The sequence below is a fragment of the Crotalus tigris genome, unplaced genomic scaffold, assembly GCF_016545835.1.
Source record: "Crotalus tigris isolate CLP2741 ecotype Arizona unplaced genomic scaffold, ASM1654583v1 scf7180000020560.477907, whole genome shotgun sequence".
Classification (NCBI taxonomy): Eukaryota; Metazoa; Chordata; class Lepidosauria; order Squamata; family Viperidae; genus Crotalus; species Crotalus tigris.
The window spans coordinates 90,830-115,974 of NW_024098077.1; the positions used below are offsets into that span (position 1 = coordinate 90,830).

At 43.7% G+C, this 25,145-nt stretch overlaps 1 protein-coding gene across 1 annotated transcript in view; it reads right to left on the reverse strand.

Moving 5' to 3' along the window:
• Positions 1 to 537: 537 nt before the first annotated feature.
• Positions 538 to 25,145, reverse strand: part of SETBP1 (SET binding protein 1) — a 292,143-nt gene continuing 267,535 nt past the window's right edge. Inside the window, exons 4-5 of the mRNA XM_039367099.1 lie at positions 8,280 to 8,447; positions 538 to 1,375 (exon numbers count right to left, since the gene is read on the reverse strand). Of these exons, the coding sequence (XP_039223033.1) occupies positions 834 to 1,375; positions 8,280 to 8,447 (710 nt within the window). The 3' untranslated portion in view covers positions 538 to 833. The remainder of the gene's footprint in view (positions 1,376 to 8,279; positions 8,448 to 25,145) is intronic.

Genomic DNA, 25,145 nt, shown 5'->3' on the forward strand with positions numbered 1-25,145 from the left:
AACCTAAAGACTTGTGGACTTCCAACTCCCAGAATTCCTCAGCCAGCCAGGGCTGGCTGAGGAATTCTGGGAGTTGAAGTCCACAAGTCTTAAGGTTGCCAAGTTTGAAGACCTCATGGGTTAGAAGCTTGATGACCGTCAACCTGGGCATATGTTCTTTTCATGTTCCCAGACCCAACATGAAACCTTGTTAAAAAGGAAACACGCATTTGAGGAACTTGCATTATTATTATTATTATTATTATTATTATCAGTTTTGAAAAAAGGGGATGCAATTTTCAGATGTAACCCGGCGTCTTGGTTGCTGGGTAGAACTCTTGTGGCTTAAGAGCTGTGAGGCGGGTAAGACATTCCCCCCCTCACTTCCCACCTTCCGCTGTCCAAAAATGCTGCTGGTGATTTCAATGACCTACCAAAAAAGGGGGCAAGAACATCATTTGAGAAAAGGTGTTGACCACACTGGTAAGGAAGGACACCATGTTCTCCTACCGTCGGGGAGACTTCGGGAGACACAAGAACGAGGGTGACTCGTCTGTACCACAAGAACGTAAAAAAAAAAAAAAGCGAAACTCAGTTAAGTTTGAAGAACCTCTTCCGTACCTTCTCCCTTGTTATTAACCAAGGGGTTCCCATCACAGTTGAGTTCTTATTGTAATGATGACAAGGATGATGATGACGACGACGACAAGGAGTGATCCAATTTCATCTGGATTCTTCAGGATTGCTGTGCTACTGACAGACAGAGCAAGTCTGTAGAGGCTGTAGAATTGTCCACTCGGGCCTACTGGCGGGACGTTTCCCCCCCTTCTGTCTTTCGTTGACCATCTTGGATACTAAGGAAGGTGTTCGTTCTCGCTTCCTCTGTTTTTCCGATGCCTTTTCCCCTTCACTTCGTCTTCCTCATCCTCCGGATGCGGCTGTGACTTGCTTTTCCGCTTTCCGACTCTTGGCGTCCGAGGCGGAGGGACCGGGAGGAAGGGAGACTGGGACGTTTCCCGGGCCATGTGCACCACCGCCTCAATGGTGGCTGTCACCGGATCTTGACCGCTGGCCTGTTCCAGGACCACAGAGTTCAAGAGAAGCCGTTGACCTCGTTTGCAAGGCAGGTCAACGCATTTCTCCAGCACAGGCATTTGGTCTCTGGAGTCGTCGTCAAACGAAGGGGGCTGCTTCCGAGGACGGCCTCGCCGCTTCTTGACAAAATTATTCCCCGTCTTGGATTGTCTCTGCAACCGTTTGGCTTTCAGGATTTTGTTGACGTGGTCCAAGTTCTTCTTTGTGGAGAGGACCTTGGTGTAGCTGCACATCTTACGCACCTCGCACTGGATGGCTTCGATTTCGCACCGCTTGAATCTTTTCTTGAGGGTCGAGCTGGCTGGAGAAGACAAAAGAGAAGAGAGATTAACCCCTGGTCAAGAGTAAAGCAAGGTGGGGAACGATGGTTACCCAACATGTCGTCCTGCAAAATACCTGATGAGCGATGATTAATGTGGGCCAAATTCAACATTTACGGAAGCTAAAAATCCACGAGGAAAGTCCCAAAGGTGCTTTTTTCCACGAGGCAACTGGACTTTCTTGTTTTTCTTTGAAGACGTTTCGCTTCTCATCCAAGGAGCTTCTTCAGCTCTGACGGGCTGGTGGGGAGTCCAGGTGTCTCGTGAGAAAAAGCACCTGTGGGCAGTGGTGGGATTCAAATACCTGAACAACCGGTTCTCTTATTGGATGCAGGCCTGGGCTGCCGAGGCCTAGAATGGACTTCCAAAATTGGCATCCATGCACTTTTGGAGGGCTGTTGTGGGAGACTCCTTCCCGGCCTCCAAGGCCTAGAACAGACTTCTGGAAGTGGCATCCATGTACTTTGGCGGGCCGTTCTGGGAGGCCTCCTCCCGCCTCCGAGGCCTAGAATGGACTTCCGGAAGTGGCATCCATGCACTTCCGGTAGGCCATTCTAGGCCCGGGAGGCCTCCTCCAGGCCTCCGAGGCGTAAACTGGACTTCCGGAAGTAGTGTGCATTCAGGTGGTTCTTCAAACTCAGCAAAATTTAGCTGCCGGTTCTACCGAACCGGTGCGAACCGGCTTGAATCCCACCACTGTCTGTGGGACAACCATGACCTGGATGACTGAGAATCTCCACAGACGTTCACGAGCAAAGGTTGAAAAAAATTGGGAAATGGCCTAGGAAAATGGAACATTTTGGAATTATTGGGAAGATACATCTAAAAATTGTAGTCACTGATACTGGTCCGTTTGTCGTTAATTCTACCTTAGGATGCTGAGACAATGAACGGATTCGGAGGGAGAATCTTGCAGAGAAATTCTGTTTTTATTGTCTAACATTCTGGAGTTGAGGTTCTTTAGAAGGAATCGGTTTTGGCAACCCAGATGCTTTTTGCCCTTCCTAAAAAAAACTGATTCGTATCAGCGAGTCTTAAAACTAATTTATTTGTATCAGAGCCACTTAAACTATTTACAGCCTGCCACACTCAACAAGATTTCAAGTCAGTACAGAATCCATGAAACATGCAAAGTCAGAAGGTAACATCAATCCCACTTTGGCCAGAAAAAGAGACTAATAATAATTTAAAGACAAAAGTACTAAGGGGAAGCAGTTCGGTGTAGTGGTTAAGGCACCAGGCCTGACAGAAAGAGAGCATGAGTTCAAGTCCCACCTTAGCCATGAATGCCAGTTGGGTGACTTTGGGCCAATCACCTGGAGACTGTGAGTTTTAGTCCCACCTTAGCCATGAAAGCCAGCTGGGTGACTTTGGGCCAATCACCAGGAGATGGTGAGTTCTAGTCCCACCTTAGCCATGAAAGCCAACTGGGAGACTTTGGGCCAATCAGCAGGAGACGGTGAGTTCTAATCCCGCCTTAAGCATGAAAGCCAACTGGGAGACTTTGGGCCAATCACCAGGAGACGGTGAGTTCTAGTCCCACCTTAGCCATGAAAGCCAGCTGGGTGACTTTGGGCCAGTCACCAGGAGACGGTGAGTTCTAGTCCCACCTTAGCCATGAAAGCCAGCTGGGTGACTTTGGGCCAGTCACCAGGAGACGGTGAGTTCTAGTCCCACCTTAGCCATGAAAGCCAGCTGGGTGACTTTGGGCCAATCACCAGGAGATGGAGAGTTCTAGTCCCACCTTAGCCATGAAAGCCAGCTGGGTGACTTTGGGCCAACCACCAGGAGACTGAGAGTTCTAGTCCCACCTTAGCCATGAAAGCCAGCTGAGTGACTTTGGGCCAATCACCAGGAGACTGAGAGTTCTAGTCCCACCTTAGCCATGAAAGCCAACTGGGAGACTTTGGGCCAATCAGCAGGAGACAGTGAGTTCTAATCCCGCCTTAAGCATGAAAGCCAACTGGGAGACTTTGGGCCAATCACCAGGAGACGGTGAGTTCTAGTCCCACCTTAGCCATGAAAGCCAGCTGGGAGACTTTGGGCCAATCACCAGGAGACGGTGAGTTCTAGTCCTGCCTTAGCCATGAAAGACAGCTGAGTGACTTTGGGCCAGTCACCAGGAGACTGGGAGTTCTAGTCCCACCTTAGCCATGAAAGCCAACTGGGAGACTTTGGGCCAGTCCCCCTCTCTCAGCCCAATCCACCACACAGGGTTTTTGTGGGGGAAAACAGCAGAAGGAGAAGAATGTGTTGGATGTTTGCTGCCTTGTAAAAACAATAAAGGTGGGATAACAAAATAATGAGGTGAACTGAAGCCAGGCTGACCCCAATCTGGCCTTCAGGAGAAGACATGCCACAACGCAAGACACTCCACGCCCAGCTCTCTTCCTCACCCTGGATGGACACCTCCCTCCAGGAAACCTGAGGAGGCCCTTCTTCATGGGTGTGCAGAGGAAAACTAGGAGAAGACCTGTTTGCAATCAATTTCTGAATAACATCCAGAAGATCATCATCATCGCCATAAAGTTGGAAGGGACCTTGGAGGTCATCTAGCCCCTGCTCAGGCAGGAAACCCTATACCATTTCGGACAAATGGCCGTCTGGTCTCTTCTTAATGACTTCCAGTGTTGGAGAAGGAAGGAAGGAAAGAAGGAAGGAAAAAAAAATAAGAATCTCAGAAGGGACCTTGGAGGTCATCTAGTCCAACCCCCTGCTCAGGCAGGAGACCCTATACCATTCGAGACAAAGGGCTGTCCAGTCTCTTCTTAAAGACTTCCAGTGTTGGAGCATTCACCACTTCTGGAGGCAGGTAGTTCCACTGGTTAATTGTTCTCACTGTCAGGAAGTTTCTCCTTAGTTCTAGGTTGCTTCTCTCCTTGATTAGTTTCCACCCGTTGCTTCTTGTCATGCCTTCAGGTGCTTTGGAAAATAGCTTAATTCCCTCTTCTTTATGGCAGCCCCTGAGATATTGGAATACTGCTATCATGTCCCCCTTGTCCTTCTCTTCGTTAAACTAGACATACCCAATTCTAGCAACCGTTCCTTATATGTTTTAGCCTCCAGTCCCCTAATCATCTTTGTTGCTCTTCTCTGTACTCTTTCTAGAGTCTCAACATCTTTTTTACATCGTGGTGACCAAAACTGGATGCAGGATTCCAAGGGTGACCTTACCAAGGCATTTGAGAAGACACTTTGCTTTCTTAACTGGTGGTGATCGGGGGGGGGGATGACTTTGGAGGTCTCCTAGCCTAATTCCTTGCTCAAGGAGGAGACCCTGTACCATTCAAGACAAGAAACAATGGATTGAAAACTAATCAAGGACAGAAGCAACCTGGAATTAAGGAGAGACTTCCTAATAGCGTTGACAATTAACCAGTGGAACAGCTTTGCCTTCAGAAGATGTGGGTTCTCCATCCCTGGAGGTTTTTTGAGAAGAGACCAGACAGCCACCTATCTGAAAGAAGTAGTAGTAGTAGTAATAGTAGTAGTTTCTCCTTAGTTCTAAGTTGCTTCTCTCCTTGATTAGTTTCAATCCGTTGCTTCTTGTCCTGCCTTCAGGCGCTTTGGAGAATAGCTTGACTCCCTCTTCTTTGGGGTAGCCACTGAGATATTGGAAGACTGCTATCCTGTCCCCCCTCGTCCTTCTCTTCATTAAATTAGACATACCCAATTCCAGCAACCGTTCCTGATATGTTTTAACCTCCAGTCCCCTGATCATCTTTGCTGCTCTTCTCTGCACCCTTTCTAGCGTCTCAACATCTTTTTTGACATCGTGGCGACCAAAACTGGATGCCATATGCCAAGTGTGGCCTTACGAAGGTCTTGTAAAGTGGTATTACTACTTCATGTGATCTTGATTCTATCCCTCTGTTGATGCAGCCTAGCACTGTGTTGGCCTTTTTGGTAGCTGCAGCACACAGCTGGCTCCTGTTTAGGGGATTGTCCACTAGGACTCTGAGATCCCTCTCACAGTTACTACTATTGAGCCAGGTACCCCCTATTTTACTTTAATGTGATTTGCATCCGCAGCTCAGACAGCATCCTTGCTGAAAATAACAAGGGAGTCCCGGTGTCCGTTCTTCCCTTCACGCCCTTTCGACTTACAGAGGATGAAAAGCTGGAGGAGTGTTTTGTAATGCAGGTTCTCCTCAAACTATGACCGTCCACAGAGCCTGCCCATTACAGCCACAAGTTGTGATGGCTGTTAAATAAGGGCACCGTGTGACTGACTCGCTAAAGAGCCCCAGTGTGGTGGTTAAGTGTCCACATTGGGTCGTTAAGTGGAGCCCAGTGTACCTCAAGGTTGGCGGAGGCTCTAGGACAGTGGTTCTCAACCTTTTAAATGCCGCGACCCCCAACCGGTCGTAAGTTGAGGACTACTCAACCGGTCGTAAGTCGAGGACTACTCAACTGGTGCAGCCCCGTTTGCAGAATGGGACTTTTGGCGGGCTCAGCAGGGCAGAGACAGCCTGGACAATTCCTATTGGCTTTTGAAAGCCAATAGAATTAGACTCTATTCAAGAGAGCCTATTCTATTGGCTTTCAAAAGCCAATAGAATAAAAGGAAGTAGCACAGCTAAGGAAAAGGGGAAAAAAATGGCGGACTGCGTTGTTTGGCGACCCCCGTGAAATGGTCGTTCGACCCCAAATGGGGTCCCGACCCACAGGTGGAGAACCACTGCTGTAGGAAGTAGGCCTCAAGTAGACCTCATCCTAGTCATTAAGCAAGCTGACCATGCGATTGCCTTACTGAATGACCCTCATCCCCGCCTAGTTGTTAAGTGAAGGTTACTAATTGGGCAGAGGATGTCTCGTAGGTGGGGGAAGCCCTGGGAAACCTAGTACTTATAGAGTCCTCAATCTATGACTGTAATGGAGCCCGCCACCACGCAGCTCAATAATCCCACCTCCCAATGCAATCGTTAAATGACTGTACAGGTCATTAAACGGAGCACAATGTGTCTTGTGGGTGGCTGGGCGGACCCTAGTACTGAGTGGCTGGCCCAAGTTGCAGACCACCTACACAAAAAAGTCAATTATGATTTAATAAATGTAAACCGTACAGGAAGGCCTCAAGTTACCACAGTCCATTGAGTGACTGTTCCAAGTTACAACGGCGCTGAGAAAAAAACCGACGGCCGTTTTTCGCACTTGAAACTGTGGCAGCCTCCCCACGGTCACGTGATCCAAATTCGGACACTTGGTGACTGGCCTGTACTTATGACGGTCGCAGCGTCCCCCCCGGGGTCACGTGATCCTTCATTGCGACCTTCTAACAAGCCACGTCATTTTAACAAACGGTGTTAGTGCCTTAACAGCTGCAGTGATTCACTTAACAAAGGTCATAAAAACACCCGCCTCGCTGAGCAACGTAAAATTTTGGGCTCCGTTATGGTCAAAATTCGAGGATTACCTGACTGGAACAGAGCATCTGAGGGAAAGGACTCCTTGAAAGAGGCAAGAGAATTCAAAATGAAGGATGCTCTTAGGATTTATGTATAATTGATTGATCTTTATTAAATTTTTTATGTTCTTTTTTTGTTGTTTTTAGCTCTGTACTCAGCTCTGGGAAGGGGGGGAGGGTTAATGGGAGGGGGGAGGGAGAGAGGTGGGGAGGGATTTTATTGTAAAATGTTTATAAAAATTTTAATAAAAAAAAAATGAAGGATGCTCTTGAGAACATCTGGATAAATAAGGGCAGAATGGAATTAAAAGCCATACGGCGATTGTTGACGTCTTCTGAGCACTTAAGAGTCAAAGAAATGTGGATGAAAACTTTCAGAAAGCAGATCTTAGAACCAAGTAGTTGCGACGGGAGAATTTAATCCCACAGTAGTGGTCAAAATTGTGGAAACCTTTTGGGAAAAGTGTACAGTAGGAATGCCACTTTTGGTTAAGTTTCCACCCATTTTTCTTCTAATTTCTTTAGAACTGTAGCCTTGTTCACTTAATCATACTATTTTACATTGCTTTCTGGGCGACTGGTCAACTCTTTGCACCATGACTTTAATTTTATGACGTTTTACAAGCTCAGTAAATGAAAGAACACAAAAAAAACCCCAAGCAACTTGATAGCCATCACATAACACACTGACAATTGTCCTCCTCTCAGCTTCAATGGATGACAATAACTGGATCCTACTGTGATGTGATTGGCTCATTGGCAAAACAAAATGACACCCGATTGGCTCTGTAAACACGCATGCTCATTGGCTACAGTCAGATGAAGGAAAGCTACCTGATGTCAACCTAAGCAAGGTGTGCTTCCTTTTTCTGGTTATTTGGCTATAACTTTTCATAGAATACAGTACAGATAATTGAACCAACTTTGTTGCATTACGTTCTTGATTCAATTATCTTTCCATTGATATATAATTTTATGGTACTACTCCCCCCCCCAAAAAAGTGGTGTTATTAGCCATCCAACCTCAAAAATACACTTTTCCCAAAAGGTTTTCACAATTTTGACCACGACTGTAACAGCATCTGTTCAGAACAAAGTCTGCAACGTAGTCTGGCTTCTAGGAAAATCTGACACTTTTTCCTCCTATAAAAAAGCATGGAAGAAGACGCCAAGAAGCTATCCTTAATTTGATTCTAATAGGGAGGATTTCACGAAATAAGTTCGATGGAAAACAGCCACGTTCGACTGGGGATTTTAAGAAAGATTGAATAGGTACCTTGGATTTAAGACAGATTTTTAATCAACCGATTATAGGTACGATTCTATGACGGAGAAACTCCAGGGAAGGTCCTCATTTCGTGACCGTTTATAAAGTTACAACAGCACTGAAAAAAAGTGACTTCCGGCTGTTTTACCCCCGCGGTCACGTGATCCAAATGTGGAGGCTTGGCAACTGACTTGTATTTGTGACAGTTTACCTGTTTCTGCTGCTGGTGGAGAAGGTAAGAGTGATAAGATAGGCGTTGAAGACACGGCAATGCCGTTGAGAGCTGCTGGTTTCCGACGTGTCACTGCAGCCGAAGGAGAACATTCGTTCTTACTGTGGAGCAAAGCCTGGTCTGCTTTTAGGTGAGAACTGGTAATTCCTGGAAAATAGATAAAACGAAGATGACGGTTAAGTAAGTGCTCTGTGCTCGACACATGCCAATCAATCTAAAACAGAGATGGAGAACCATGGTCCCTTGATGACTTCTGGACTTCAACTCCCAGAATTCCCCAGCCAGCATGGGGGAATTATGGCCCCTTTATGACTGGTGGACTTCAACTCCCAGAATTCCTGAGACAGCATGGGAGAACCATGGCCCTCCTTGATGACTTCTGGACTTCAACTCCCAGAATTCCTGAGCCAGCATGGGGGAATTATGGCCCCTTTATGACTGGTGGACTTCAACTCCCAGAATGCCTGAGCCAGCATGGGGGAACCATGGCCCCCCCTTGATGACTCTAGACTTCAACTTCCAGAATTCCTGAGACAGCATGGGGGAACCATGCCCCCTCCTTGATGACTTCTGGACTTCAACTCCCAGAATTCCTGAGCCAGCATGGGGGAATTATGGCCCCTTTATGACTGGTGGACTTCAACTCCCAGAATACCTGAGCCAGCATGGGGGAACCATGGCTCCTTTATGACCGGTGGACTTTAACTCCCAGAATTCCCCAGCCAGCATGAAGCAGAATTCCCCAGCCACTTGAAGATATGTGAACTTCAACTCCCAGAATTCCTGAGACAGCATGGGGGAACCATGGCCCCCCTTGATGACTTCTGGACTTCAACTCCCAGAATTCCTGAGCCAGCACGGGGGAACCATGGCTCCTTTATGACCGGTGGACTTCAACTCCCAGAATTCCCCAGCCAGCATGAAGCAGAATTCCCCAGCCACTTGAAGACGTGTGAACTTCAACTCCCAGAATTCCCCAACCAGCATGAGGCAGAATTCCTCAGCCACTTGAAGACGTGTGGACTTTTAACTCCCAGAATTCCTGAGACAGCATGGGGGAACCATGGCCCCCCTTGATGACTTCTGGACTTCAAATCCCAGAATACCTGAGCCAATATGGGGGAATTATGGTCCCTTTATGACCGGTGGACTTCAACTCCCAGAATTCCCCAGCCAGCATGAGGCAGAATTCCCCAGCTACTTGAAGACGTGTGGACTTCAACTCCCAGAATTCCTCAGCCAGCATGAGGCAGAATTCCTCAGCCACTTGAAGACGTGTGGACTTTTAACTCCCAGAATTCCTCAGCCAAATTCTGGGAGTTGAAGTCCACAAGTCATAAAGTTGCCAACATTGGGGACCCCTGTTCTATGAGCAGCACCCCACACCGCCGTCCACTTTCACACAGATGGCAAGCGTCCGTGTGGACGGCCGAAGCAACGATGGCCCCATGCAATAAATGCGGACATGTAAAAATGCCCAGTGAGACCCAGATACTGCGTCTGATTGCACAAGATGGTGCTTTGGTTGATCCTGGGTTTTGCACCTGCCAGAAAAACAACTAGAATAATGATGACTAAGTGGGCAAATAACTTCAGATTCAGCCAAATATACAACAAAGCAACCCTGCTTGCAAGTGTGCTTCGAATAATGCTGTTTCATGCTAATGAGAATTAGGAGTCTTTTAAAGGGAAAAAAATTAGCTTTTGCTCATTTTGCTCAAGGAAGGTAACATAAACATTGATTCGCGGCCAACAATGATGGCTTCACGAGTCTTATTTTTAAAAGAAAAAGAGGAAAGACTGTAATTGCTTCGCTGTTTGTGGGTGGCTTTCCGTGAGGGCTTGCACGTTTTTACCCAGTCAAAGGCAGGAATTCAAGGGGGTCCTCAACTTATACTACCACAATGGAGCTCCCAAATTTCCGTTGCTAAGTGAGACCTTTGTTAAGCGAGTTTTGCCCCATTTTTACCACAGCTCTTAAATGAATCCCCGCCGTTGTTACAATTTGTAAGCCGGTTGTTAAGTGAATCTGGCTTCCCCCCCTCCCATTGACTTTGCTGGTTGGCAGGTCGCAAAGGGGAGGGGGCACGTGACCACAGGACACGGTAACCATCATAAAGGTGAGTCGGTTGCCAAGGGGCTGAATTTTGGTCACCTGGTTATGGGGATGCTGCAAAAGTTGTAACGGTGAAACATGGTCCTCATTTTTCAATGCCGTTGTAACTTTGTAATTCTGAATGGTCACTAAATGAACCATTGTTAAGTCGAGGACTATCTGTATCATTTTAGACCAAGATGAATGAATGCTTGAGTGGAGCAAACAAGTTAACGCAACTTCTTAGTACAGGGATCTGCAATGTAACGATCCAGGAACTGGTGCTTATTTCAAGGGTTCTTTTCCCATCTTAAAGCTATGACTGATTTTTCAGTAAGCTAAAAATAAAGTTAGCGGGTTTAAGAACGAAGAAAAAGACAACATTTCACTTGTCTGAAATGATATAGGTTCTCCTGCTTGAACAGGGGGCTGGACTAGAAGACCTCCAAGGTCCCTTCCAGCTCTATTCTATTCTATTCTATTCTATTCTATTCTATTCTATTCTATTCTATTCTATTCTATTCTATTCTATTCTATTCTGTTCTGTTCTACTCCTATTCTTCGTTCTCTTCTGTTCTATTCTATCATTATTCTATTCTATTCTATTCTATTCTATTCTATTCTATTCTATTCTATTCTATTCTATTCTATTCTATTCCATCATTATTCTACTCTACTCTATTCTATTCTGCTCTATTCCTATTCTATTCTGTTCTGTTCTACCTCATTCTTAGTTCTCTTCTGTTCTATTCTATCATTCTATTCTATTCTATCATTATTCTACTCTACTCTATTCTATTCTGCTCTGCTCTATTCCTATTCTTAGTTCTATTCTATTCTACATTCTATTCTATTCTATTCTATTCTATTCTATTCTATTCTATTCTATTCCATCATTATTCTATTCTACTCTATTCTATTCTGCTCTGCTCTATTCCTATTCTAGTCTATTCTATCATTATTCTATTCTATTCTGCTCTGCTCTATTCCTATTCTTAGTTCTATTCTATTCTTAGTTCTATTCTATTCTATTCTATTCTATTCTATTCTATTCTATTCTATTCTATTCTATTCTATTCTATTCTATTCTATTCTATTCTATTTTTATAGATGACCAAGAATCTCCATAGACATTTACAGTAGCTTCCCATCAAATGACACAAAATGTTAAGAACCTTGGTTTGCTCCCATCTTACATTTACCCTCCTTGCCTACAGGAATGACAGCAACTCTGTTCCGAATGTTATTAGGACACTATTCCTCTTCTTCATTCCATTTCTCCTTCTCTTTATATTTTTAAAATGTGCGCCGTGCTAAAGAAACACGCAGCTGTACCAGATCCACTGAACAGTCTAATAGTTAAAGAAAGTCTAACTGCCTTTTGCAGGGGAAAAAAAAGCACATTTGGGACAACTACAACCTGGATGAGTGAGAATCTCCACAGACAATTTAAGACTTATGGATGTCAACTCCCAGAATCCCCTAGCCAGCCAGAATTCTGGGAGTGGAAGTCTTAAAAAAGTTGCCACGATTCAATGATGCTCACTGCCCTTGTATTTAGCATCTGTTGATCATTAGACTGAACATCCGTTACAATTTTTAAAAAAACCCAAAATCCTGTACCAAAAGTAACAGCTGTAAACCTCTGATCCAGGTGGATTTTTTTTTTTAAAAAAAACTACAAATCCACTCATCCAAACCCTAACTTCTTTGTTCCTTGCAAGACATCCCTAGTAGACTGGCTTGGTTGCTCAACAGCGAGACACTGCTGAAGTGGGCACAGCGGGGCCTGCATTTTCTGCGTTGCATGAGAAAAGCACATCTTCCTTCTCCTGTCCTGACCACTTTCTACAGGGGGACGATCGAGAGCATCCTGTCATACAGTATCACAGTCTGGTTTGGAAGCATCCCCGCTTCAGACAGGAAGGCGGTGCAGAGAGTGGTGAGGACGGCAGAAAAGATCATTGGCAGCTCCCTCCCTCCCATCCAGGAGATAGCACAGAAGTGTTGTTTGAGCAGGGTCCGTAAGATTGTCTGGGACGCTACACACCCTCTTCACAACCTGTTTTCCTTGTTACCTTCTGCTGGGGGGGAGGAGGGGGCTCCCTGGTATCCGAAGCAGAACATCCAGATTCAGCCACAGTTTCGTTCCATATATTATAACCTTGTGAACTTTTAAGCTTCCTCCTTCTGTTATGTATTCAAGATGAACAGTGATTAATATTTATATGTTACTCTACATATGTTGTATATAGTATATTTAAATGTGTGTACACTTTGAGAGCAAACAAGTACATTTCATTTTTAATGTGTACCATTGTGCCCACAGTAAAAAATGACAATGAAGGTTATCTATCTGTCTGTCTGTCTGTCTGTCTGTCTGTCTGTCTGTCTGTCTGTCTGTCTGTCTGTCTGTCTATCTATCTATCTATCTATCTATCTATCTATCTATCTATCTATCTATCTATCTATCTCTCATCTGTCTGTCATCTATCTATCTATCTATCTATCTATCTATCTATCTATCTATCTATCTATCTATCTAATTACTGTATATGCCAGCGTATTAGGCGACCTGGCGTATAAGACGACCCCCATCTTTATCGCCAAGCCGCATTCCTAGAACGTCGTCTTATACGCCGGAAACTACCAGTATTTCCGGCGTATAAGATGACAAGGCGTATAAGACGAGCCCTGTCTTTGGCACCGAGTTTAGCGCTTCCGGAAGTCGTCTTATACGCCGGCATATACGGTATCTATCTATCTATCTATCTATCTATCTATCTATCTATCTATCTATCTATCTATCTATCTATCTATCATATCTGTCTATCTATCTATCATATCTATTTCCATCATCTCTCTCTTCCTTTCCTATCTATCTGTCTGTCTGTCTCTGTCTGTCTAGCTATCTAATCTGTCTATTTCCATCTCTTTCTATCTCTCATCTCTGTCTGTCTGTCTGTCTGTCTGTCTATCTATCTATCTAATCTATCTGACTATTTCCATCTTTTTCTATCACTGATCTCTGTCTGTCTGTCTGTCTGTCTGTCTATCTATCTATCTATCTATCTATCTATCTATCTATCTATCTATCTATCTATCTAATCTATCTGTCTATTTCCATCTCTCTCTCTCTCTCTCTCTCTCTCTCTCTCTCTCTCTTTCTTTCTTTCTTTCGGGCTCCGCATAAAATCTGCTCTGACATCTCAAAAGCCTGCCGTCCTTTCCTCCAATGGAATCCCTTTGCAAGCCTGTTTTCATCCCCTGGCCAGCCTCTCTTACCTGCAACTCCGCATCTGCATTTAGGCAACTCTGCTTTATGGATTCCTGCTTGCGGGATTGCAGAGGCCGACTTCCTGGTTGCCATGGTTACTCAGATCTTTGCTTCAAGGCTCAAAAGCCTCCCGACAGCAAAATTGGCAGCAGGCCCGACCATCTAACCACCCGATTTTTTTTTTTTTATTGACGGTCCTAGATTGCTTCAAAGGTCAAACACCAAAGAGGTTTCCCCCCCACCTTGGGGGGGGATAGTCAATACTTTCAATATTTTGATTGGGCTCCCTCCGAAGAAATAGCCAAGATATGGGGGGGGGGGGACAGAGACGTGTGCCCTGGGCTGCAACCTCTAGAGCAGTGGTTCTCAACCTTTTTAATGCCGCGACCCCCAACCGGTCGTAAGCCGAGGACTACTCAACTGGTGCAGCACCGTTTGCAGACTGGGGCTTTTGGCGGGCTCAGCAGGGCAGAGACAGCCTGGACAATTCCTATTGGCTTTGGAAAGCCAACAGAATTAGACTCTATTCAAGAGAGTCTATTCTATTGGCTTTCAAAAGCCAATAGAATAAAAGGGAGTAGCACAGCTAAGGAAAAGGGGGAAAAAAAATGGCGGACTGCGTTGTTGGGCGACCCCCGTGAAATGGTCATTCGACCCCAAATGGGGTCCCGACCCACAGGTTGAAAACCATTGCTCTAGAGCATAGCAAGGTCACACAAAGCTTGGAGCAACACCGAGCTGTTACAAATCTGACAAGCAACTTCAAAGCGCTTCTTCGCCCACCCCTTGATGCATCATTAGCTCTCCACGGGACCCCTGGAATTGTGCCTTGAGAAATCACTTTGGTTTCTAATTTACTTTGGCTCCGTTAGGAAGCCAGGCTGGTGCTCTCTTAAATGCTGGGCCCACCAGATGGTGGCAGGTGAAGAATTTATCAAAGGAGAAGAGAATGACATGGAAGGAAGACAAGCTGGCAACAGGAAATGCCACCCTGCGGGTAAATTAACCCTTTCCTTAGGTTTCAAATAAGGGGGGGGGATCATGGGGTTGTAGCTTGCAGGAGAATCCACCAATCCTTACAGTTTTCATTTAGGAGGACCAAAGGGCCTAATAATAATAATAATAATAATAATAATAATAATAATAATAATAATAATAATAATAATAATAATAATAATAATAGTAGGCTCCTTGGGTGCAATCCCAAATGAAGAACAGAATAGAGGCATGGGAAGACAAAGCACTACATGGCCAATACATGAAAAAAATAGCTGGGAAAGCAGATAATAATAAAACCTGGCAATGGCTAAGAGCAGGAAAATTGAAGAAAGAGACCGAGGGACTAATTCTGGCTGCACAAGACCAAGCCTTAAGGACAAATGCATACAAAGTCAAAATTGAGAAGACAGCAACAGACAGTAAGTGCCGCCTATGCAAAGAAGCTGAAGAAACAGTGGACCACTTGGTAAGCTGTTGCAAGAAGATTGCACAAACTGATTACAAGCAGCGGCATGACAAAGTAGCAACAATGGTGCATTGGAAGATCTGCAAAAAATATCATTTGCCTGTAAGCAAAAACTGGTGGGATCATAAAATAGAGAAAGTCATAGAAAATGATAAAATTAAACTGCTCTGGGACTTCAGAATTCAAACAGACAACGCACCTGCAACATAACACCCCAGACTTAACAATTGTCGATAAGAAAGACAAAAAAGTCTGGATAGTGGACGTGGCAGTGCCTGGAGACAGCAGAATAGAAGAGAAAGAACTGGAGAAGATAACAAAATACAAAGACCTACAAATAGAAATAGAAAGACTGTGGCAAAAGCAAGCAAGGGTAGTACCAATAGTCATAGGCTCCTTGGGTGCAATCCCAAAACAACTGGAGCACCACTTGAACACCATTGGCATTGACAAATTCGCTATTAGTCAATTGCAAAAGGCGGCCTTACTAGGAACTGCTTCCATCCTGCGACGATATCTGTAATACCATCAAACATCCACATCTGCCTATCCCAGGTCCTGGGTAAGGACTCGATAGGTAGACAAAATGCCAAATCCAGTCTGAACATCTGGCTGACTGTGCGACGATCGATAATAATAATAATAATAATAATAATAATAATAATAATAATAATAATAATAATAATAATAATAATAATAATGCTGGAAGGGACCTTGGAGGTCATCTAGTCCAACCCCCTGCACAGGCAGGAAACCCTATACCATTTCAGACAAATGGCTGTTTGACAAATGGCCTATTATTTGTCCATCCTGGTGGAGGATGGAACAAATTATATTCCTTGCAGTCATCTGGTCGTTAGCATTCGTTCTGAGAATTGTTGAGTCGTTGAGAGTCACTCTTTCTGATTCTCAGATAGAATAGAATAGAAAAATGAAGAATAGAATAGAGAAATGAAGAACAGAATAGAAAGAATAGGAATAGAATAGAGAAATGAATAGAATAGAATAGAGTAGAGTAGAATAGAATAATTATTGGAATGTAGAATAGAATAGAATAGATATTGGAATGTAGAATAGAATAGAATAGATATTGGAATGTAGAATAGAATAGAATAAAATAGATATTGGAATGTAGAATAGAATAGAATAGAAATTGGAATATAGAATAGAATAGAATAGAATAGAATAGAATAGAATAGAATGGTGTTAAGTCAAGGATTCCCTGTATCCTTCAGGACAAGGGCTCCAAACTGGAACCTAAAAATTATCCTTGATCATAAACTGAAAACATCCGAAAGAGTCCAAGGCGGCTTCTTGTAGATTGCTGTCAGCCCACTACTCTGGCAAGGCCCGCTTTTGAGAAGCGGGTAACTTATAATAACGAAAGGCAGGGTGTTGACAAGTTGTGAACGGAAAGCGCAGACAGATATTCCGTGGAAAGAGCACTGGAAGTGGCTTGAACGCACATTTTTCTGCCCTGAGAACCGATTCTGGAATGCAACAGATGTGGATCAAAACACCGTCAACGCGCTTTAGGGCTTGTAGGCCTGTCTTCACCAGTGGGAAAGTTTTGGCCGAGGAGTTACTTTCCAAAAAGTTTCTGTCAAATCTGTTAGCTGGAAATAAAAACTTCCTGGAAAGCAGCAGAGATCCTGTCAGAAGTTGGGTGGTTTCTCTCTCTGATCATGCGAAGTACTGTTACCGCTTTACAAAGCCCTGGTGAGGCCACACCTGGAATACGGCAGCCAGTTTTGTTCACCACATCGCAAAAAAGATGTTGAGAGTTTGGAAAAAATTCAGAGATGATCCAAGGCCCGGAGACGAAAATATACAAAGAATGGCTACGGGACTTGGTTTGGCTAGTCTAAAGAAAAGAAGAAATAGGGGAGACACGATAGCGGTGTTCCAGTATCTGAGGGGCTGCCCCAAAAAAGAGGGGGTCAAACTATTCTCCAAAGCACCAGAGGGAAGGACGAGAAACAATGGCTGGAAACTGATCAAAGAGAGAAGCAATCTGGAATTAAGGAGAAAGTTCCTAACAGTGAGGACAACTAATCAGTGGAACAACCTGCCTCCAGAAATAGTGGGCACTCCATCACTGGAGATTTTTAAGAAAAGACTAGACATTCACCTGTCTGAAATGGTGTAAGTTCTCCTGCTTGAGCAGGGGGCTGGACTAGAAGATCTCCAAAGTCCCTTCCAGCTCTATTGTATTGTATTATATTGTATTGTATTGTATTCTAGTCTATTCTATTCTAGTCTATTCTATTCTCCATTCCATATTCTATTCTATTCTATTCTATTCTATTCTATTCTATTCTATTCTATTCTATTCTATTCTATTCTACATTCCAATATCTATTCTATTCTATATTCCAATATCTATTCTATTCTTCATTTCTCTATTCTAATTCTATTCTATTCTATTTCTATTCTATTCCTTATCCTATCCTATCCTATCCTATCCTATCCTATCCTATCCTATCCTAATTCCATTCCATATTCTATTCTATTCTATTCTATTCTATTCTATTCTATTCTATTCTATTCTATTCTATTCTATTCTATTCTAGTCTCTGGTATCGATAAACCAAGATTAGTACCACTTTTATAGTGCTTTGGGGGTAAAAACACACTTGGGACATTGCATCCAGTTTTGCCAATAAGGGTTTGTTCAAAACTGATCATGCCAAACCAATCTCATTTTATTGTTTGACCACGTGACTAAATCAGTCGATCAGAAAAATGCTGTGGACATATTATACTAGACTTCAGCTAGGCCAGGGATAGGCAACCTGGGCTCTTTTACGACTCATGGACTTCAACTCCCAGAATTCCTGAGCCAACATGGGGAACTATGACCCTTCATGACTTGTGGACTTCAACTCCCAGAATTCCTGAGCCAGCATGGCTCAGCTTGGAAACCTCTCCCTTTCCCCTCAGCATGGCTGGCTCAGGAATTCTGGGAGTTGAAGTCCACCAGTCATAAAAGGGGCAAGGTTGCCTACCCCTGAGCTAGGCATTTGACCAAGTAGACCACAACTTCCTCCTTGGTAAGCTAAAAAAAAAAAAATGGGATAAACAGCATCGCCTCCAGATGGATTTGTAATTGGCTGACAAACTGTATTCAACGAGTAGTCCTTGATGGAACTACATCTACACGGAAGGAAGGAAGCAGTGGGGTGCCACAAGATTCTGTCTTATTTTTCAACATCTTCATAAATGACAGATGAGGGAATAGAGGGGGAACGCACCAAATTTGCAAACAACACAAAGTTTTCAGGAATAGCCAACACACCAGAAGATAGGCTCAAGATCCAGATGGATCTTGACAGACTTGAACACTGGGCCCTATCCAACAAAATGAAATTCAATGTACGGAAAAGTACACTTAGGCAAAACAAAACAAAACAAAACCCAAATGTACAGATTAGGTGAAACTTGGCTGAATAGCAGTAACTGCCTGAGGGATCTCGGAGTCCTAGTGGACAATCACTTAAATATGAGCCAGCAGTGTGTGGTAGTCGCCAAATAAGCCAATGCAGTCCTAAGCTGCATTAACAGAGGGAACAGAATGAAGATCACGTGAAGTGTTAGTACACCCTTATAAAGCCTTTGTAAGACTACACTTAGAATACTGCATCGAGTTTTTGGTCATCATATTATAAAAAAGATGTTGAGACTCTAGAAAGAATGCAGAGAAGAGCAACAAAGATGATTAGGGGACTGGAAGCTAAAAACATGCAAAGAACTGTTGCAGGAATTGAGTGTGTCTAGTTTAATGAAAGGAAGGAGTTGGGGTGACAGGATAGCAGTCTCCCAATATTTGAGGGGCTGCCACAAAAAAGAGGGGGTCAAGCTATTCTCCAAAGCACCTGAAGGCAGGACAAGAAGCAACGGATGGAAACTCCTCAAGGAAAGGAAGATGTGCATGCAACACACACACATATACACACAAAACTAGTTAATCTTTGATCAAACCATTGTGGCTTGAGTTTTTTTAACCACAACCTGCAGCCACCCCTAGTTCTACAATTGGTAGATAACTCTTTACCATGTCACACCTACAATATGCAGTCCTTTTATTTTCAAATAATGCACAGGTAACATATGATTAGTTGTTTCAAAATTACGACGGATCTACCATGGGGTTACTTACAATGCAGATTCCAAGTTCCAATGATCCAGGCCCCACTCCCTACAGTCACATGACTGGTCAGCAACATGGCGGTGTTTACAACCTCCTATGACCACATTTTATGACGGTTTTGCTGAAAACTTACACGTCTGGGTTTAGGCAAAGCTGAGTCCCTTGATTGGTCCGTTTAATGACCATGGTGTTATAAAATCAGATCTGTCACATTTTATGACTGTCATGACTTATGAGCATGATGGGCAGCCTCCATGGTGGTCATAGGTTGAGGACAATGGATGGAATAGATGGAAACTAACCAAGGAGAGAAGCAACCTAGAACTAAGGAGAAACTTCCTGACAGTTAGAACAATTAACCTGCCTCCAGAAGCTGTGAATGCTCCATCACTGGAAGTTTTTAAGAAGAGACTGGACAGCCATTTGTCCGAAATAGTGTAGGGTTTCCTGCCTAAGCAGGGGGTTGGACTAGATGACCTCCAAGGTCCCTTCCAATTCTGTTATTCCGTCAAATATTTACAACTGGTGTCTTCCCATTTTCATCTAAAAAAACCTACAACTGGGATTCCATCACTGAATAGTCGATGGTCCTTTAACACAACTTTTTCTGAAGGAAATCCTTTGAACTGATTTTTTTTCCCCATGTCAACTGGTGCATTATTCTCTCCTGAGCAATCTCTTGCTTTTTAATTCCGCAATCTCTTGCTTTTTAATTTCACTACGCCGTTCATTTGCAGCATAATACACCTCAAAACATTAGCTGGGTCAGGTTATTTGCATTTTGATTACTATCTTGAATAAAGAGCAAGGAAGAAATATGATATCCTGGAAGCATTCTTTTGAAAACGGCAGAGGAAGTTGGGCTGCCCACATAAACGGATCACTTATGTCTTTCTTTGTATCCCGAAGGAGAGGCTGGAATTAGTATTCTACAACTATAACAAGGAGAAATAAATTCTTCCTCTTCTTAAAGCAAGGCTTATTCAGCTTCCATGACAATTTTAAATTAAGTTCTAAAATATAGATAGCACAACCATTACATTTCATGTTCCTGTAAATACCGCAGCATCCCTCACCTGCCAAGGAAAACTAATAAGAACACCTGAGCTTTAAGAATGAATTTGTCTCTGAAGCATGGGCTGGTTTTCCAACGGCTTTAACGTTTGCTTAAACAAATCATGGTTTTGTTAAATAAATCACTAAGGTGAGCACAGGAATACACGACTGTAAGCAGGCCGTGGTTTTCCCAGTTGCAATTTATGGCTGTGAAAGTTGGACCATAAGAAAGGCTGAGCGCCAAAGAATGGAGGCCTTTGAACTATGGTGCTGGAGAAGACTCCTGAGCATCCCCTGGACTGCAAGGCGATCAAACTGGTCAGTCCTAGAGGAGATCAACCCTGACTGCTCTTTAGAAGGCCGGATCCTGAAGTTGACACTCAAGTACTTTGGCCACCTAATGAGAAGGGAGGATTCAATGGAGAAGAGCCTAATGCTGGGAAAGATGGAGGGCAATAGAAGAAGGGGATGACAGAGAATGAGGTGGCTGGATGGAGTCACTGAAGCAATAGGCGTGAGCTTAAATGGACTCCAGAAGATGGTAGAGGACAGGAAGGCCTGGAGGAATGTTGTCCACGGGGTCGCAATGGGTCAGACACGACTTCGCAATTAACAACAACCACAACAAACAACAACAAAGCATGAAGTGATGGCTTGCTTTGCTTACTGACATATCTGGATTGTAAAATTTGACTGATAGCTAGATGGCAGCAAAGAGTCAGTTTTCTGAATGACTCTACTGCCATCTACTGTCTCTCTGGATGTCTACAGCCCAGATATTGTAAATTTACAAGGACAAGGGTTGGATTCCTATACCTTGCTAAGCCAAATCCAAACAAACAGTACTAATTTAGCATGATGTGAAAACTTCCCAGACGCCCTGGTTATTACTCATTTTCTTTCGAAGAACAAGATACGAAAAAAGTAACTAAGAATTGGCTTCTCTCCCCCCCCCCGTATTAAGTGGTAATGAATTATTTTAGATGAGTTTTACTCAGTGTGATCTGACAGGATAGTTTGTATTTGTTATTGATTGTCTTATTTTTGAGATATGATCACTCATGACTGAAGTGCTATATAAAATAGCTAGATGTTGTTGTTGTTGTTGTTAATTGCGAAGTCGTGTCCGAGATAAATAGACAGACAGGGAGTGGAAAGCTGCATGAATACGGATAAAGATAGGAAGATGGATAAACAGGCACAGTTGGATAGATAGATAGATATATAGATATATAGATAGATAGATAGATAGATAGATAGATAGATAGATAGATTAGAGATAGATAGATTAGATAGAGATAGATTAGAGATAGAGATAGATAGATTAGAGATAGATAGATATATAAGAGATACAGATTAGAGATAGAGATAGATAGATAGATTAGAGATATAGAGATAGATAGATTAGAGATAGCGATAGATAGATTAGAAATAGATAGATAGATAGATAGATAAATAGATTAGAGATAGATAGATTAGATAGAGATAGATTAGAGATAGAGATAGATAGATTAGAGATAGATAGATATATAAGAGATATAGATTAGAGATAGAGATAGATAGATAGATTAGAGATATAGAGGTAGATAGATTAGAGAGATAGATAGATAGATAGATGATAGAGATATACTATAGAAAGATAGAGATACTGCAGATATAGGAATGTAGGTAGGTAGATAGATAGACAGACAGATGATAAATACTGTAGAAAGATAAGATACTGCAGATATAGGAAGAGATAGACAGACCGACCGACCGACCGACAGACAGGGTTCTGTTTATGGTTTCTAAAGCTTTAAATGTCTGGGGATCAAATATCACTTTCCAATTTTGCACAATTGTTGAGTTGGGCAGCCACACAAAGGTTCCATATCAATAAACATGAATCTGCTGGGTCTCTCTTTTGTGGAGACCTTGAATGCCCGAGGCTCATAAAATTGGCAAGGCTTTCTTCCAGACCTCTTCCTCTGGAATCATACGTGTTGCTTTTTCTACCATTGCTATCAGCTTTGAGGGGTTCCTACTCAACAGTGATGAGGTGAAGCAAATTTAAATAAGCCGTGTACGTATTAAGAAAGGGCGGTAACTCAAGAGTAATTCTGGGGCTCTTTTGATTTATGAAATTCTATGCCCATCCTGTTAGAACTGTGAGCAACGACCACCTCAGTGAGGGAAACCACCTATCTACAACAGGGGTCTTCAAACTTGGCCCTTTGATGACTGGTTGACTTCAACTCCCAGAATTCCTCAGCCAGGCGCACTGGCTGAGGAATTCTGGGAGTTGAAGTCCACCAGTCATCAAAGGGCCAAGTTTGAAGACCCCTGGTCTGGATCCAAGCCCGCAGTTTCATCAAAATGGCCGACTGAGGAATTCTGGGAGTTGAAGTCCACCAGTCATAAAAGGGCCAAGTTTGAAGACCCCTGATCTACAAATAGTCTTTGACTTACCAGTGGCTGCTTAGCGACCATCTGAAGTTCTGACAGACTAACCTAGAACGTTCTAGATCTGACCACTGGTAATGTAATGTCACCAAACTTCAAGCACTCAAGACTCATTTATTGATGTTTGCAGCATTCCACACTTGTGGCTCACAACCGTGTGGCTGAAAACTAAGCCTTTACTTCTGGTTTCGGACAAAGCCATGCCCGTAATGAAGCGAGGATTCGCTTAATGGCTAATTCACTTTACAACCAGTGCCACAAAAAAGGTAACACAATCAGGTCAGTCACTTCACAGGTGACCTGATTTATCACTGTCCTGACTTACGGTTGTAAGTCGAGGACTACCTGTAGGTATTAATTCTGCAATGGCCTCCAGTGAAACCACAGTAACTTCCCTCACCGGACGCTGCTCTGATACACACAAACACACACACCAGGATGCCATCATGTGCATGCCGTTCCCTTCTGCCTCCAGTGTTCATGCACCCACACAGGAATTAATAAGCCAAAGTAATATGAAAATATGCTTTTCTAATAGGTTGCAATGTTTTTTTCCTTTCCTTTCCTTTCTTCCTCCCTCCCTGCCTTTTCCTTCCTCCCTCCTTTCCCTTCCATTTCTCTTTTTTATCTTTCTTTTCTTTCGTTTCCCTTCCCTTCCATTTCCTTCTTTTATCTTTCCTTTCTTTTTCTTTCCTTTCCCTTCCCTTCTATTTCCCCTTCTCCTTTTTTCTTTCTTCCCTTCCTTTTTTCTTTCCTTTACTCTTCTCTCCCCTTTTCCTTCCTTCCTTTCTTCCCCTCTCCTCCTTTTCCTTCCTTCCCCTCTCCTCCCCTTTCCCTTCCTTCCCCTCTTCTCCCCTTTTCCTTCCTTCCTTCCTTCCTTCCTTCCTTCCTTCCTTCCTTCCTTCCTTCCTTCCTTCCTCCCTCCCATCCCACCCCACCCCACCCCACCCCACCCCACCCCATCCCTTTTCTTTTTTGCATCCGAGTATATAGGAGATTGAAGTTCATATTTGTTTTCTGGAGTTAAAACATTACATTAGTTTCATGAAAATCAGCTACAATTCTCTTGCTCTTACAATATGCTTATGGAAATCTTCTCTTAAAATAGGGGAGGGAGGGAGGGAAGGAGGGAGGAGAAAGAGAGAGAAAGAAAGAAGGAGAGAGAGAAGAAGAGGGAGAGAGAAAGAGATAAATAGATGGATGGATAGACGGACAGGGGGAGAGGGAGGGAGAGGAAGGGAAAGAGAGAGAGAGAGAGAGAGAGAGAGAGAGAGAGAGAGAGAGAGAGAGAGAGAGAGAGAGAGAGAGAGAGAGAGAGAAAGGGGGAGGAACCAGCGGGTTAGAACACCAAATCCATCATTAGCCCCATCTTTCTCGCCACCCCAAAGCCTCCAACGAAGAGACGTCTCTTAGGGATCGGAACAAGGGAAGAGAAACAGATGGACTCCCCCGCTAATAAACCCCAAGTGATCATTCCTGCAGGACGATCAATTTCAGAATGTCCTCGGGCTTCCCTGACAGAGTCTCTTCATGCCTCGCACTAATAAAGCTGCACTAATAAAGCTGAACGTCACAATCAGATTAGGAGACAAGTCAGTTTCTCAAAGACGCAGCAGACAGAAGAGGCAGCGCAGGAAGGGCGGACGTGCCGCGGACCACAACCGAGTTTGCCTGCCGAAACCGTGCAACGCCCACGGTCACCCACACCTCCTCGCTCTCTTTTGGGGTATAATCCGTTTTCTTGGGAAGGGAACACAGCCTAAGAAAGTTGTAACTGGGTGGTAAAGGATTTATAGTGACTTGGATTGATTTGGATGTGGATTTTGCTAAAAGGGAGGTCATGACGGAAAGATTTAGAATTTAATATTGAAATATAGTAAGAATATGTTGTGGTATAATGAGAAAAAAGATGGAAATAATGGAAGAGATGAAATTAATAATTGGAGAATTATTGAATAAGCGAGTGGTCCTCAATGGAACTGCATCTATATGGAGGGAAGTGTGTAGCGGGGTGCCCCAGGGCTCTGTTCTGGGCCCAGTACTCTTCAACATCTTCACCAACGATTTGGATGAGAGGATGGATGGGGAAATCATCAAATTTGCAGACGACACCAAGCTGGCAGGAATAGCCAACACTCCAGAAGACAGGCTTAGGATACAGGAGGATCTGGACAGACTTGAACACTGGGCACTAACTAACAAAATGAAATTCAATGGTGAAAAAAGCAAGGTTCTACATTTAGGCAAGAAAAACCAAATGCACAAGCACAGCATAGGTGGCATCATGCTCAATAGTAGTAACTGTGAGAGGGACCTCGGAGTCCTAGTAGACAATCACTTAAATATGAGCCAGCAGTGTG